This window comes from Pygocentrus nattereri, chromosome 12 (assembly GCF_015220715.1).
Source record: "Pygocentrus nattereri isolate fPygNat1 chromosome 12, fPygNat1.pri, whole genome shotgun sequence".
NCBI lineage: Eukaryota > Metazoa > Chordata > Actinopteri > Characiformes > Serrasalmidae > Pygocentrus > Pygocentrus nattereri.
Genome location: NC_051222.1, coordinates 11,743,797 through 11,757,379, shown reverse-complemented (window position 1 = coordinate 11,757,379; position 13,583 = coordinate 11,743,797). Strand labels below are relative to the sequence as shown.

The following is a 13,583-nucleotide window of genomic DNA, read 5'->3' as shown; positions in this document are numbered from 1 at the left end:
CAGTGGTAGATCTCCAGGAGTGGGCAGCCATGGACTAGAGAATGGCTAACACAAACTATGCAGCGACAGATGAGTTACTGTCTCTGACATCTACAAGGTGGACCAACATGGTAGATATGTCTAAAACAGTGGGCAGTGAATGGACAAAGTGTGTGTTGTGCTGGTATGAGTGGATCTGGCACAGCAGTGGATATTTTAAACACTAACATGCCACCACCATGTCAGTGTCATTGCAGTGCTGAGAATGATTCACCACCCTAATAATACCTGCTCTGTAAAGGCCCTGTGGGGGTCAACAAATAGATAAAGCAACTTCGTATTGGATAAATGTTCTCTTTTCTTTAAATGTTGACGTCTTGTGGGTAAACTTGCAGACAGCTTTTTAGTCGATATTGTTTCGCTCAGCATTGATGACTTAAGATAGTTTAAATACATTACAGAGCTAGATTGTGCTCAATGTTAGACGAAATATTCTTTATAGCAGGGGTCAGCAATGTGTGGCTCCAAAGCTGCATAAGACTCTTTTACTGCCCTGTTGTGGCTCCACAGCAAAATTAGATTTTTAGGCAAAAATAAAATAAACCTCTTTTGCAGTAAAATAACGCTCGGCTGGTTGTCTTGAGCACTGTAGTTAATATATACCTGCTGATTCTACAACCTCTAACATTGAAGCTGACTGCTGATCACTATAGCAATAATCTCATCTTGCTAGCAGCTAACTAAAAAATTAAAGAGAACAATTTAAGATGACCGTCAATAATTTGGGAACAAATGGACTTATTTGTGTTTATAAGCACTCCAGCTGGTTTCCTGCTGTTTAATCTGCAAAGATCTAAAAATCTAAAAGTCGTGAACCTGCAGTCAGCTACTCGTTTGAATTTTTTCTCTTCCACCTTAAATGGTGCAGCAGTAACATTCTGGCACCTCAGGCACCATTTAAGGTAGAACAGGTAAAGTCAAAAGAAGCTGGCTAATGAGAAGTTGACTTCAGCTTCATAAAAAGTAGAACATTAAGAGAAATTTGACAAGAAACGGTTCCATTTTTGAGGAAGTGTCCTGCTGGAGATACAAGAAAAGTGGCTATACCTGAGCTAAAGCTTAAAGCAGAGCAAAGTAAGTCTGTGTTTTCATTAGCACATACTGACACACAAATTTATAGCCAAGATGGTAAAATGGACATAAAATGGACATCAAACTCTGGTTGATTTTGAAAAAAGTTACTGTGTGCAATAATGAAATACAACCAAAGACAAGAAGTCATTGTAGGTTAACTTTAATGAGAACTTCATAGATCACATTTATCCTTCAAGTTTTGTACAGGATATTGAGATTACCTCATATTCAAACAATACACTGTACATACTCATAATACACAACATTCTTCCCGTAAGCAGCTTCTTTTTACACTTTGTATGAGGAACCAAACATAGTTGTTTGGTGTTTTTTTATATAATTTTATTTCAACAATGTCTTTTTCTTCTTATTATAGTTGTACTTTTATTATTTTCCTTAGATTTGACCATGAGTAGCACTGTGATGAGAGACAAAACTTTAGGACAAGTCTCATTTCAGTTGTTTTTTAAACAACAGGACTTTATTTATCTGCAAAGAAAGGTCTGATCTTCATGCTGATGGCCTTAAGAGAGTACCATGAGCCCTTCCAGTTCATCCATACAACACCGTCATCTGTTCCATGTTTTGCCATGTACTTTGTGTAGGCACCACCCCAGTAGTATCGGCCATTAGGATTGGCCGAGTGGCACTGATTGTACCACCATCCACCACCGTCTTCTCTTGAACACTGCTTAGAAGGATCCCCAGGTACCCTATATATGTAGAAAAGCACATACATCAGTGTTCATTGTTACATGCAACCTACATACACAGTTGTAGCATGGACAATAATTTCCCTGTACTTATAGATTAGAAAACTCATTCAGTCGAAACACTTATAACAGAACTAATGGACAGGCCCTTTAGGTGACATGGATTTTATGTTCTTTGTCCACTTACAGGAAATTATCCAATGAAATTCTAGATGTGGCGGCTAATGATGAGACCGAAAAATGCTGCATTTAATATTTTAATATGATATTAATATATCATTTAAAATAACCCCTTTTGTTTATGATTTTACCGCAATGGTAAAAAATAGAAATGCTCACCATCTGTCATTGTCTCTGTCATATGTGCTAAACATCATGCCATTGTGGATGGTCATGGTGCGGTTTTGACCAAACAGTTCCTTTGCTCCTTCCAGGAATGTGTTTCCAGCTGTGCCTGAGTACTTGTCTATTGCCAGGATATAGTTTGAAGGCTCCCCTTGCACTGTGAACTGCTGGTATCGGGCATAAACCTTAGCACCTGTCCAGTCCTGCATTTCAATCAGGATTTCAGTCGGGCCCATCTTGGTCAGCTGACTGATACGGTCATTACCCAGCCAGTACTCACCTAAATCAGACATGGTTATGGTAAAAAAAATTGTGATGCATAATGAAGCAAATGCTGACACATTAAGGGAACCATTTCTACAGAATGCCTAAGCAAACTAAACCCATTTTCTATAACGTATAAACATTATCTTACCAGGAGTTTCGCAGTAACCTTTCCCAACGTCAAAGGCAATATTTCCGAAACCTCTCTTGTAGTCATCCCAACGCCTGCCAAAGTCCACACTACCATCCAAACGGCTTTGGACAAGTAGCCAGCCTGAGAAAAAAAAAGATGATTAAAAGTTAAAAAACAATATTTTAACTCTACTCCTAGTGAAACCTTGACAGATAAAACACAATAAGTTCACTAATTAGCTCAATATTCACAAATAAACTGCAACTTAAATGACCTAAAAGAGTTGATTTGATTTGAAGCTCTTTGAGCTTTGTTGTTTTCCATTGTGCACTCTTAAAAATAAGTGCCAATAGGGTCTCTGGAGCAATGCCATAGAAGAAAGAAAGCATTGCTCCAAAGAGCCCTTTTTCCACCATAAGTTTCAAGGGGTATTGTGAATGAATGAACACAAAGACAAAGAACAAGAAAGCACACATACCTCCATCTTGGGTTATCTGGTCACAATAGACCCTGTAAGGTGTTTGTAAGAGCTCTGGCCGCACAAGGTACATCTGAGATGCTTCTCCTCCCTTCCGGAAGATGTCCTCACAGTCTTTCCCAGAAACCACAGGAATTGGGCATGAGACTTTGCACGGTTCTGCACACTTGTCCCTCTGGGCGATGATTGCCTTCTCAATGCGCTGGATCTTGTCCCTAATCTTCTCCAGGACACCTTGTAGGATCTTAATGTTCTGAGGAAAGGTGACGTCTATAGCCTCCTTTACAAAGGCATGCTGAACCTCCAGGTCATCTGTGTACTGGCTAACCATTTGGCCATTACCTAAGGGGACACAATACATGTCACAAAATACATGTTTAGCATACATATTAGCAAAATGGAATTCAAATTAAAATGTATCTGTAGTGAGCCATGTCTCAGTGACACATACATGCTGTTAATTGAATGAACAATGATAATTAAACAATGAGCAACCACAACATCACCGACTATCCTATCCCCAAACCCTATTCTACAACTTTAGCAATGCAATTCACAAATTTGTTGTTGATTTTGAATATAAAAATATGGCATAAAAACTACATTACAATTCAATAGTTTTAAGTGAGTAGTTTCTAAATAAGAATTAATGTTTTGGGGATCTGTTCATTTTGCACGCCACAAGGCTTTGCCAAGACTCAACAAATGTTACTGTGCCCATACCATCACTGATCTTCTGCCTCTCCGTGACCTCTGTAGTCATGTCTGTCACATATCTATAAACAGAGTTTGAGGTCTGAGACAGGGCATCCACTTCTCTCTTCAGTTGGGCCACGGTTGGCTTAACGTTGCGTTCCTGCTTCAGCAAAGCTGTTTTCAGTTCACAGCCTGTAGGACACAGCACACCCTATGGAAGAAGACAAAGAAGTCAAACAAAAAAAGAAGTCTCCTGGAAATCTACCTTTTACACACTGGCAAATTTTACAGTCCCAATATACAATGTGCATGACACCTTTAGAAAACACTGGTCAGTTGGGGGGGGGGGGGGGTGATGAACTCTGATTTACCAAATAGTGAGTCATTTTTAAAACCTTTAGAATAGAGGTCACCAGTAGGTGAACCGTGGTCCGAGTCCGGACCCAGACCCAGACTTTTTAGTTTGGTCTGTCCCTAAGTAAGCATTCACTTAGGGACAGACCTATAAGCATCAATATGACATGTATTAGATGTGCATGTGACAAATATGTATTTCAATTTACTCCAATTTCAAAATTATAGAAACGTACTTAATTAATGAACAAATATTAATTCATATCCTTTGTACTTGCTCATAATCATAAGGAAGAAATGCTAATGATCCTACCATTGTCTCAGAGGCATGGACACATCCGCCATGGTCTGGCTGCTCTTCCTTCTCCTCTTGAGGTTGTCCTGTCGGTGCAGTTGTGGGTCGCGTTCTGTAACGGCCACGTCCACTAACTGGAGGTGGTGCAGCTACAGGTATGTAGACTTCCCCTCTACTAACAGGCCGATGGCCCCGAGGATCTATCGCTTCTTTGGGCTAAGGAAGAGATAGAATACAGTATTCAGACTTCACGGTCAGTAAGGATTCAATACTTATGCATATGATACTTAGCATATGACTGATTACTGTGGACAAAGCTCATAACAATTTCCCTGAAAACCTGTTAACAAAACATGAACATGTTTTCCACTCTTCTAAATTATCTCATTATTATTTCTAATAATGCGGCATGTAAGAGATCAGGTTAAAAAATGTAAAGTTGTACTCATTACACCAAAGAACCTCTTAAAAGTGCAGTTTAACTTTGTGTTATTCTGTTCTATTCCACTGTAGTTTAAAAAAAACAGACTTACTGCTGGTGTCGGTTTTGCCTCCTGTGACAGAAAGCAAGGAAAAAATTTGATTTATATTTAGATTTAATGCAGATGAAAAAGTGACTATTGCCTAGAGAAAGGGTCAGAAAGCAAAAATAACCACAATAAATACCTACCGCATCATAATCATCATAATCTTCATTACCGTGAGTCAGGGCTCCACCGACACATAGACAAAGTAACAGAAGAAACTTCATACTGGAAAGACACGTAAATGGTGATAGTAGTCCTGCTGTTTAGTTGTACATCATTCCATGCTTCACTCCATGTATTTATATCTGGTATTCTCTGGCCAATCCCCCCAGAAAAACCCTCCTCACCCTCATGTATCTATTGGAGGAACTCAATGGATAATGGTTAATTGTTAACTCAAGAAAGCTCGGTATGAGCAATAAGGTTAGAGACTCATTTTTGGGAAATGTGGTGACATTTCTGTGATGCAATGTGAATTCTGCATACGCATGTACACTGATTAATGTGTAGAACTGCTTAAATGTTTATCTATTCGTAAAATACTATGATGAAGTAAATTCATGTACAACTCAAATCGTCGGAATGTACAGCTTGTGTGGGACATGCTGCTCGTTTTAAAAACATGAAGAGTCCCATCAGGATTGTTGCTGCTCATGAAAAAGTCTGAAGTTTTTGCTATTTTTATTTTTCTGGAGAATTTGAGCTCAGCGGCTGTCCTTTACATTGTATTAAAAAATTCATGATGATTGGACCACAGATATACTCCTAAACTGCTTAGAATAAAATCTCATTACAAGAAAAGGCAGAAACATTCTTTACCTTCAGTGTAAGTTAATGTAAAGTTACTATTTGGGAGATTCTTGTTTTTCTTTGGACAGTGATGATATGTAATTGGTATAGAATTTCCAGTAAATGGAAGTTCTTTTAAAGTTATTCACAATTACAAAATGTTGTTTTAAAGATCATTGACCGAAAGGTTCTTTATGGAACCAAAAGTGGTATCAATCAATGGCATCAGTCCAGGCCACCTTTGTTTTTAATTGTATCGTGAAACATGAAGTCTTTTGTGTTTACATATCTGCAAAAACTGTACAATTGGTGAAAAAAATTCAACTGCATTTATGCACTTGCTGAAAGTGACCATGCATGCATGCTTCATTTGAGGGTACAAAGTGCACACTTGTTTTTGTCCTTGACTCGTAGTCAGAGATGTGGGCGGTAAATGGAACAGATGAACATTTATCAGGTAAACATACTGACATAAAAACAAACATTGATTCACCTACTGAATCATCAGTCTGGACCCAGCTAATAAGTGAACAGCCCCAATACCAGTAAAGATAACTATGAGACAGCAGATAAAAGCACACAAGCACCTATTTTGGATAATCTATACCGGCTCAGTTTTGGTTATTCATGATAATGAATGGCTTCTATAACTCTGATGTTCATATTGTTCAATCAGTTCATTGCACAGTTGAAAGCTTAGTAGTACATATGTTGGGAGAGATACAGATTACCAATTACCTTTCAAAATGTCAGATGTAACCTTATCCACAAGATTACTACATTAAAGTAACATAATCTGATTATTTATTACTTCTATATTACTTTTGTATTACGTGTTGTTTTAAAATGTTACATATTTAAATAAATACCAGAGAAAAACTGTTTCAGCAGAATGACCTCCAAACAGATAAACAGACATGCATAGAAACAATGTAGGTGAAACATGATAGTCTGTGCTTAAGGTTTGCTCTATGTCCATTTGGAAATATTCATTAATATATTGGTGGAGTTAATCAGGGAGTCGAGCAAGTGCATATATAATAGGAATCCTACTACATAAATAAATACTGGAATATTGTGTCCCCTGAAATTTTACATTCTTTCAATCTTTCAGGGTGCAGGCAGGATGGAGTGGGTGGAGAGGGGTGTCAGGGCTGATGTGTGACAGAAGGATAGCAGCAAGAGTGAAAGGGAAGGTTTACAAGACAGTAGTGCGTCCTGCTATGATGTATGGTTTGGAGACTGTGGCTCTGTCTAAAAGACAGGAGGCTGAGCTGGAGGTGGCAGAGATGAAGATGCTGAGATTTCGTTGGGAGTGACAAGGCTGGACAAGATTAGAAATGAGCAGATCAGAGGGACAGTGAAGGTGGAGCAGTTTGGAGATAAAGCCAGAGAGGCCAGGTTGAGATGGTTTGAACATGTGTTGAGGAGGAATAGTGGATATATTGGTCAAAAAATGTTGGAGATGGAGCTGCCGGGTAGAAGGAGAAGAGGTAGACCTCAAAGAAGGTTTATGGATATAGTGAACGTGGACATGGAGATGGTTGGTGTAAAAGTAGAGGAGGCAGTGGATAGGGCAAGATGGAGGCAGATGATCCGCTGTGGCGACCCCTAAAGGGAGCAGCCGAAAGAAGAAGAAGATATGGCTGCATGCTACGGTCCTCAGTCTGGTTTATTTTCGGCCTCATGTGGAAAGCGAATCCCAACTAATTCACACCTTTCCAGGACTACATACTTTGATCATCCCCAATAATAATCTGACAACTTTTTTTTTTCTGTAACTGTAACCAAACATAGTTACATTTTTTGTTACCTAATTATGTAACACTGTTACATATATTCAGTTACTACCCAGCCCTGTACACTGTTGCAGATATATTTTAAGTTGCACAGACTCCATACACCCTGTCTTGACTCCTGTGGAGTTAATTTTGTCCCAAAAGTTTCAAATAAAGCAATAAAATACACAGGCAAGGAACTGAGTATCAAAATGTCCAAAATATGTTGCAAATACAAATAATCAAACTTATGTTTTCAAAAAGATTACTATCAATTTTCATTCATTTTGATAGAATATTTGCTACTTTTTGCATTACTCCTTTTCTTTATGCTAGTTTTGCTAATACATATATTTTTTACTTCTGAAATGCATTTAAAATGTACAAATATTTACCCTTTTCTTCAGAAAAGTTTAAAACTTTTAAAACTCATTTAAGATACAAAATTCAACCTTATTTTGTATTTTTGATAATAAATCTACATTGTTTGTATTGGGGGACTAAAATTTCCCCAGACAACACCCTTTTTTCCAACAGTGTATAATAAAGCAAAAAACATCTTTCATAATTGTTGTATATTTTCAGAAATACTTCTCTATGTCTGAAACTATTATATTTATGTCTTACATTATCAATGCTGATATTAATATAAAATTATGTATGATTTACAAATATATATATGATGTTTTGTTTAATTGTTAAGCTTCAAATAAACTTCAAAAATAACATTAACCCAGAGTGGGGACAAAATGAAAAATCATGAGCCACCTAGTGGCCTGCTAGTTAGCTGAACTGATGGCAATACAGCACAATAAGTGTTTATTAAATAGTAAATATCTTGCTTGACTTGAGTACATGCAGTGACCAAGTCTTTTCCATTGTAATAATAATGAGTGCTTAAAGCTACACGGTTTGATGTGGACACCTGGCCATCTGACCTACATGAGCTTGATGGACATCCCACTCTGAAAGCATTAATATGGAGGTGCCCCGTCTCTGAGGTTGTAACATCTGTGGGAATTTGTGCCTATTTAGATAAAACAGCATTTGTGAGGTCAGACGCTTATGTTGGCCTGGCTCGCAATCAATGTTCCAATTCATCCCAAAGGTGTTCAGTAGGGTGGAGTTCAGGACTTTGTACTGACCACTGGAGTTCCTCCGCAAACCAAGAGTGGCACATCTCAAAAAGTGATGGGGGAAAAAAAAAAGCTGGCTGAGTAAAAATACAACTAGGCTGCTTACAATCTAAAACTACCTTCCATGTCATCTTAATAATGTCTATAAACTGATAAATGTTCATGTTTGTTATAACTCTGCGCTTCAGTCTCAATATCTCTGAAGAACATCAGGCTTTGTTTCTGTTAGGCCTGCACACGCTCTGTTAATTTGCCAACATGAAGACAGAAAAACACAAAATGAAGATGATTGTTGTCTACATGTTTCACACAAAAAGTAATAACAGTAAACTCTACCAGAGATTGGGTTACCAATTTGACTTAACTTGTTGCTAATGCTTGGCCAAAAATATGCTCTATGTGCCAAAATCAAAAGCATCTCTTTGCTTTTACTTTATTGCTTCTCGCCATTATTATTATCCAAAAGTGGCCCACATAGTAAAAATCAAAACTGATCTGGGCCACTTCTGGAAAAGATTGCCAGAGCTGACATGATGTACATGACAACCATCTATGTTTTAAACAGGGATTAACAGGATTGTGGGAGGAGCATAGTTTACATTCAGATCTTGGCCACATATGCAGCTTAAAAGTTTTGTGTTAACTGAGCATCAAATAGTAAATTAACACAATAAAAAAAACTGATTTGATGTTCACTGAACTTTTATGTCATGCACTGCACATACACATGTTCCCACAGTCATCTAATTCAGCCAATTCAATCAGTGAACTGCCTCCTTCTCCTTTATAATGCACGGCCTTTGGCGGAACTCATGTTCTAAACATACACCGATAAAGTTTGTGAATGGGTTTATTGGGACACTGCTCAAAAAAATAAAGGGAACACTTAAACAACACAATATAACTCCAAGTAAATCAAACTTCTGTGAAATCAAACTGTCCACTTAGGAAGCAACACTGATTGACAATCAATTTCACATGCTGTTGTGCAAATGGAATAGACAACAGGTGGAAATTATTGGCAATTAGCAAGACACACTCAATAAAGTAGTGGTTCTGCAGGTGGGGACCACAGACCACTTCTCAGTACCTATGCATTATGGCTGATGTTTTGGTCACTTTTGAATGTTGGTGGTGCTTTCACACTCGTGGTAGCATGAGACGGACTCTACAACCCACACAAGTGGCTCAGGTAGTGCAGCTCATCCAGGATGGCACATCAATGCGAGCTGTGGCAAGAAGGTTTGCTGTGTCTGTTGGCATAGTATCCAGAGGCTGGAGGCACTACCAGGAGACAGGCCAGTACACCAGGAGACATGGAGGAGGCCGTAGGAGGGCAACAACCCAGCAGCAAGACCGCTACCTCTGCCTTTGTGCAAGGAGGAACATGAGGAGCACTGCCATAGCCCTGCGAAATGACCTCCAGCCAGAGATGCTCACAAGTCATTTTTTGCAAGTCCAAGTCAAGTCTCAAGTCTTTGATCTCAAGTCCAAGTCAAGTCTCAAGTCTTTGATCTCAAGTCCAAGTCAAGTCCCAAATATTAGAATGACACTGCAGTCGCAAATCACTTTATAGTTGTAATGGTCTGTTATGACACTTCTGATGTATAATAGCTTAAACTGGTAAATGAAAAAAAAATACAATTTAAAAAAGCGCGCGCACACACACAAATGTTTTCCAGATAAATTTTGTATCTGTAATATACAAAAAGTATTTATCTTACAAAACTGACATTTTTCCAGATACGATATTCTCTTCTTTCATTAGAACATATGCTATATTTTGTTCTAAAAGATAAAGGAGGGCTGTGAAATAAAAAAATCAAAATCTTTCTAACAATCAAATTTTGTTAAAAAAATATATATATATGAAAGGTCTGCATATAAAGAAAATAGCAACCAAATAAGTGATTATAAAATAAAAATTAAAAACAGAATTCAAATTTTATATAATAAAAATAATAATGATTCTGACATAAAAAGCCCTCCAGCAACAACTTTTTGTCTCCTAATGAACTGGATCAAACAATTTGAACTTAAAGGTGTCTTTCAGTGTCCCAACACAAGGAAAATGTTTATCCAACTAACGCATTACATTTTAAAAAATCAAAATTGACAGGGTACTTGCACTTAGCCTGGCTCGGTGAGGGCGCATTATGAGGCCTCCATGACTGAACACCCTCTCTACTGGTGAACTGGTGGCAGGAACAGCAAGTGCCCTCATAGCCACAGGATAAAGCCTTGGGAAAACTGTTGAATACCTTTTCCAGAAGTCTAAACAGTCCACTCCATCTTCTTCAGAAGTCACCTGGATGTAGCGATGAAGTTCAGTCCTTACAGAAGAGCCATGGTCTGTAGTTTTTTTGGCGCCTTTCTTTCGATAGCCAGAGAAAAGGCGTGGAGTCTTTGCAGGTGGTTCATCTTGATCATCATCTCCACTGCTGCTGTCAGGAAGGGGGACTTTCCGAGCCTGTGCCAAGACTTGATCTGTTTCACACACAAACAAATTTAAGAAAAACAAGGGTTACTTACAATTATAACAGTAACAAATGGCGCAGACAATTAATCACAAGAAAGCTTGAATATAATTTTAATATTATGACTAATGCATAATATGAAGTAATTGAAAAAATGTTTTACTGCCTACCTATTAACATCTCTTTCACTTCATTCTTGACTTCATCAGTTGCAAAGACATCCTGTTCCAGCCAAAAGAGGCAGAATGATGGATCAAGGAATGCAGACATCAAATAAAGGTTATCTCCAAATGGAAGATCTTCAGCAAGCTGAGCTGGCACATCCATTCTGACGTTCACAAAGATCCCTTTAAAATGCTGATGAAGTGATGTTTGCAGCGCTTTTATGAATCCGACCAGATGACGAGTTGTATTCAGCATGGTGGTGAGGTGACTGTTAAGGGACAGTACACAGGGGAGAGCTGCACTAACAGTCACTACTTTCTCCCCTTGTGTGAGGTCTGTAGCTTGAAGAAAAGGGGCCAGAATTTCTACAAGTTCTTTAAGATGACTCCATTCTCGAGCTGACATGCACAGCCCTTTATGTCCCTGAGTTTCCAGCAGAACATTTAGATTTTGGAGATCCAGATCAGTGAATGCCTCCACAAGGCGAAGCGTTGAGTTCCATCTTGTTGACACAGCAGATGGGATGCTGTGATTGGCTCCATATTGAGCCTCAAATGCTTCCTTCATGCTACATGTAGAATGCAGCAAACTGCAAAATTTTGTCAATTTTGCCATTGCATTGTTTATACATTTTGTTTCTTTCAGTCCATCTCGCACAACAAGTTGCAGGGAATGTGCAAAACACTGTAAGCGCTGCTGCCGGCAACTTCTCTGGATGGATTCCACATCATCCTGGAACTCTTCACTCGTTTCCTCCCATAAGTTGCCATTTTCCAGATCATTGTCACCATCTTCACTATCAGTCACAGTAGAGGGGAAACAAACTGTGAAAGCTTTTTTCATATTAGCAGCATTATCAGAGATGATGTAATCTAATGTGTTTTATGTTAAAGTTGTCACATATCTCTTCAAACTTTTCACTTATCCTTTGTCCAGTGTGTGACCCTGTGAAACGCTCACAACTTAAAAGGACTGACTGTAGTCTTGGGCCATTCTTCTCAAGTTCCATAAAATGAGATGTTATACCTAAAAAGCCACGCATGCTCCTGTCAGTCCAGATATCCACAGTCACAGAAACAGTGTCTGTCTTCTCTAACTTGGATTTTATCTTGGACATTTTGTCTGCTGCAAGCTCACTTAGACGCCTGGTTACTGTGCTGCGACTTGGTGGGCAGTATTTCTCCTCTACCACTGCCATAAAGTTTTTAAAGCTGGGCTTGTCAATCAAAGACAAGGGGAGGTTGCAAGAAATAATAAGGTCCTGGATTATTGATTCAGTGATGGCCTTATGTCTGGGATGTCCCTGGCTGTACACTTGCACTCCTTTTGAGTGAGTCAGAAAAGAGTCAATGCTGCTCTGTCCCTCTCCACTTGCCAATTTTTTTGCTTTACAGAATTCAGAAAACCTGTAGATGAACATGGATATCTATTTGGAATAGTAATTAGGCTTATAAAATTTATTAGTTTGTAATGTGTACCAACTTAGCCTTGATAAACAAATTAGTCAGACATGAATAGCTTAAAATACTGCACGTTACAGCTTATTTTTATCTGAATGTAGAGGCCAAAACATTACATTAAATGCCTCTCCTTTTCCAGTCAATACCAAGCTAACTGGGTAAACATTCGGTTGTTATAAGTAAAACACTAACTGTGACGCTAAGCTTGTTTGTAGCAGATGCTAATAACCTTTCAGGCAGTGACTCACCTTTCCGGGTGGGTTTTCAGGTGGCGAATAAAATTCGATGTGGTGGAACCAGCGTCCTGTATTTTAATTCCACAGACGCTGCAGTTTGCTGCTCTTTTATTTTCCACTTGTGCGAACTTTTTGTACCCAAAACGTATTATAAAAGGAGGAGCAGAAGCAAGCGTCCTCACCGGCGCCGTCATGATTGCGATGGTTTGCGGCGCGCGCATTTGAGTCACGTAACGTTACGTCAGAGGGAAGTGAAAAGCATACAGACAGGCGGAGAAGAGATTGTCAAATGAAACACAAAAGAACATTACAAATAAAAGATTGTTCACGAGTCTCAAATCACGAGTCCAAGTCGAGTTGGAAGTCTTTTGAATGCAAGTCTAAGTCGAGTCTGAAGTCACTGTATATGCAACTTAAGTGCGACTCGAGTACGAGTCCCAAACTCGAGTCCCCATCTCTGCCTCCAGCAGACCACAAATGTGCATGTGTCTGCACAAACAGTTAGAAACCGACTCCATGAGGATGGTATGAGGGCCCAACGTCCACAGATGGGGGTTGTGCTCACAGCCCAACACCGTGCAGGACGCTTGGCATTTGCCAGAGAACACCAGGATTGGCAAAGTC

At 38.9% G+C, this 13,583-nt stretch overlaps 2 protein-coding genes across 2 annotated transcripts; both read right to left on the bottom strand.

The window, feature by feature from the left end:
• Positions 1-1,257: 1,257 nt before the first annotated feature.
• Positions 1,258-5,206, bottom strand: fgb (fibrinogen beta chain). The gene is made up of 8 exons (XM_017717419.2): positions 5,062-5,206; positions 4,925-4,945; positions 4,410-4,607; positions 3,770-3,953; positions 3,047-3,388; positions 2,587-2,709; positions 2,166-2,451; positions 1,258-1,826 (listed from the first exon to the last, which is right to left on the bottom strand). Exons 1-8 carry the CDS (start codon positions 5,140-5,142, stop codon positions 1,595-1,597), a joined length of 1,467 nt encoding a protein of 488 aa, XP_017572908.1. The 5' UTR covers positions 5,143-5,206; the 3' UTR covers positions 1,258-1,594.
• A 5,457-nt stretch (positions 5,207-10,663) lies between these two features.
• LOC108439174 (E3 SUMO-protein ligase ZBED1-like) lies at positions 10,664-12,003 on the bottom strand. Its single transcript, XM_017717424.2, has 2 exons — positions 11,269-12,003; positions 10,664-11,108 (listed from the first exon to the last, which is right to left on the bottom strand). The coding sequence occupies exons 1-2, from the start codon at positions 11,876-11,878 to the stop codon at positions 10,720-10,722; spliced, it is 999 nt and encodes a 332-aa protein (XP_017572913.2). The 5' UTR covers positions 11,879-12,003; the 3' UTR covers positions 10,664-10,719.
• Positions 12,004-13,583: the final 1,580 nt, after the last annotated feature.

Excerpts from the sequence above, each read along its gene's own strand:
- fgb (XM_017717419.2), bottom strand. The coding sequence starts at position 5,142 with ATGAAGTTTCTTCTGTTACTTTGTCTATGTGTCGGTGGAGCCCTGACT. Across the intron at positions 2,710-3,046 it reads CCAGATAACCCAAGATGGAG|GCTGGCTACTTGTCCAAAGC; the intron begins GTATGTGTGCTT and ends TTTTTTTCTCAG. Across the intron at positions 2,452-2,586 it reads AGGTTACTGCGAAACTCCTG|GTGAGTACTGGCTGGGTAAT; the intron begins GTAAGATAATGT and ends TGTCTGATTTAG.
- LOC108439174 (XM_017717424.2), bottom strand. The coding sequence starts at position 11,878 with ATGGCAAAATTGACAAAATTTTGCAGTTTGCTGCATTCTACATGTAGC. Across the intron at positions 11,109-11,268 it reads AGTGAAAGAGATGTTAATAG|ATCAAGTCTTGGCACAGGCT; the intron begins GTAGGCAGTAAA and ends TGTGTGAAACAG.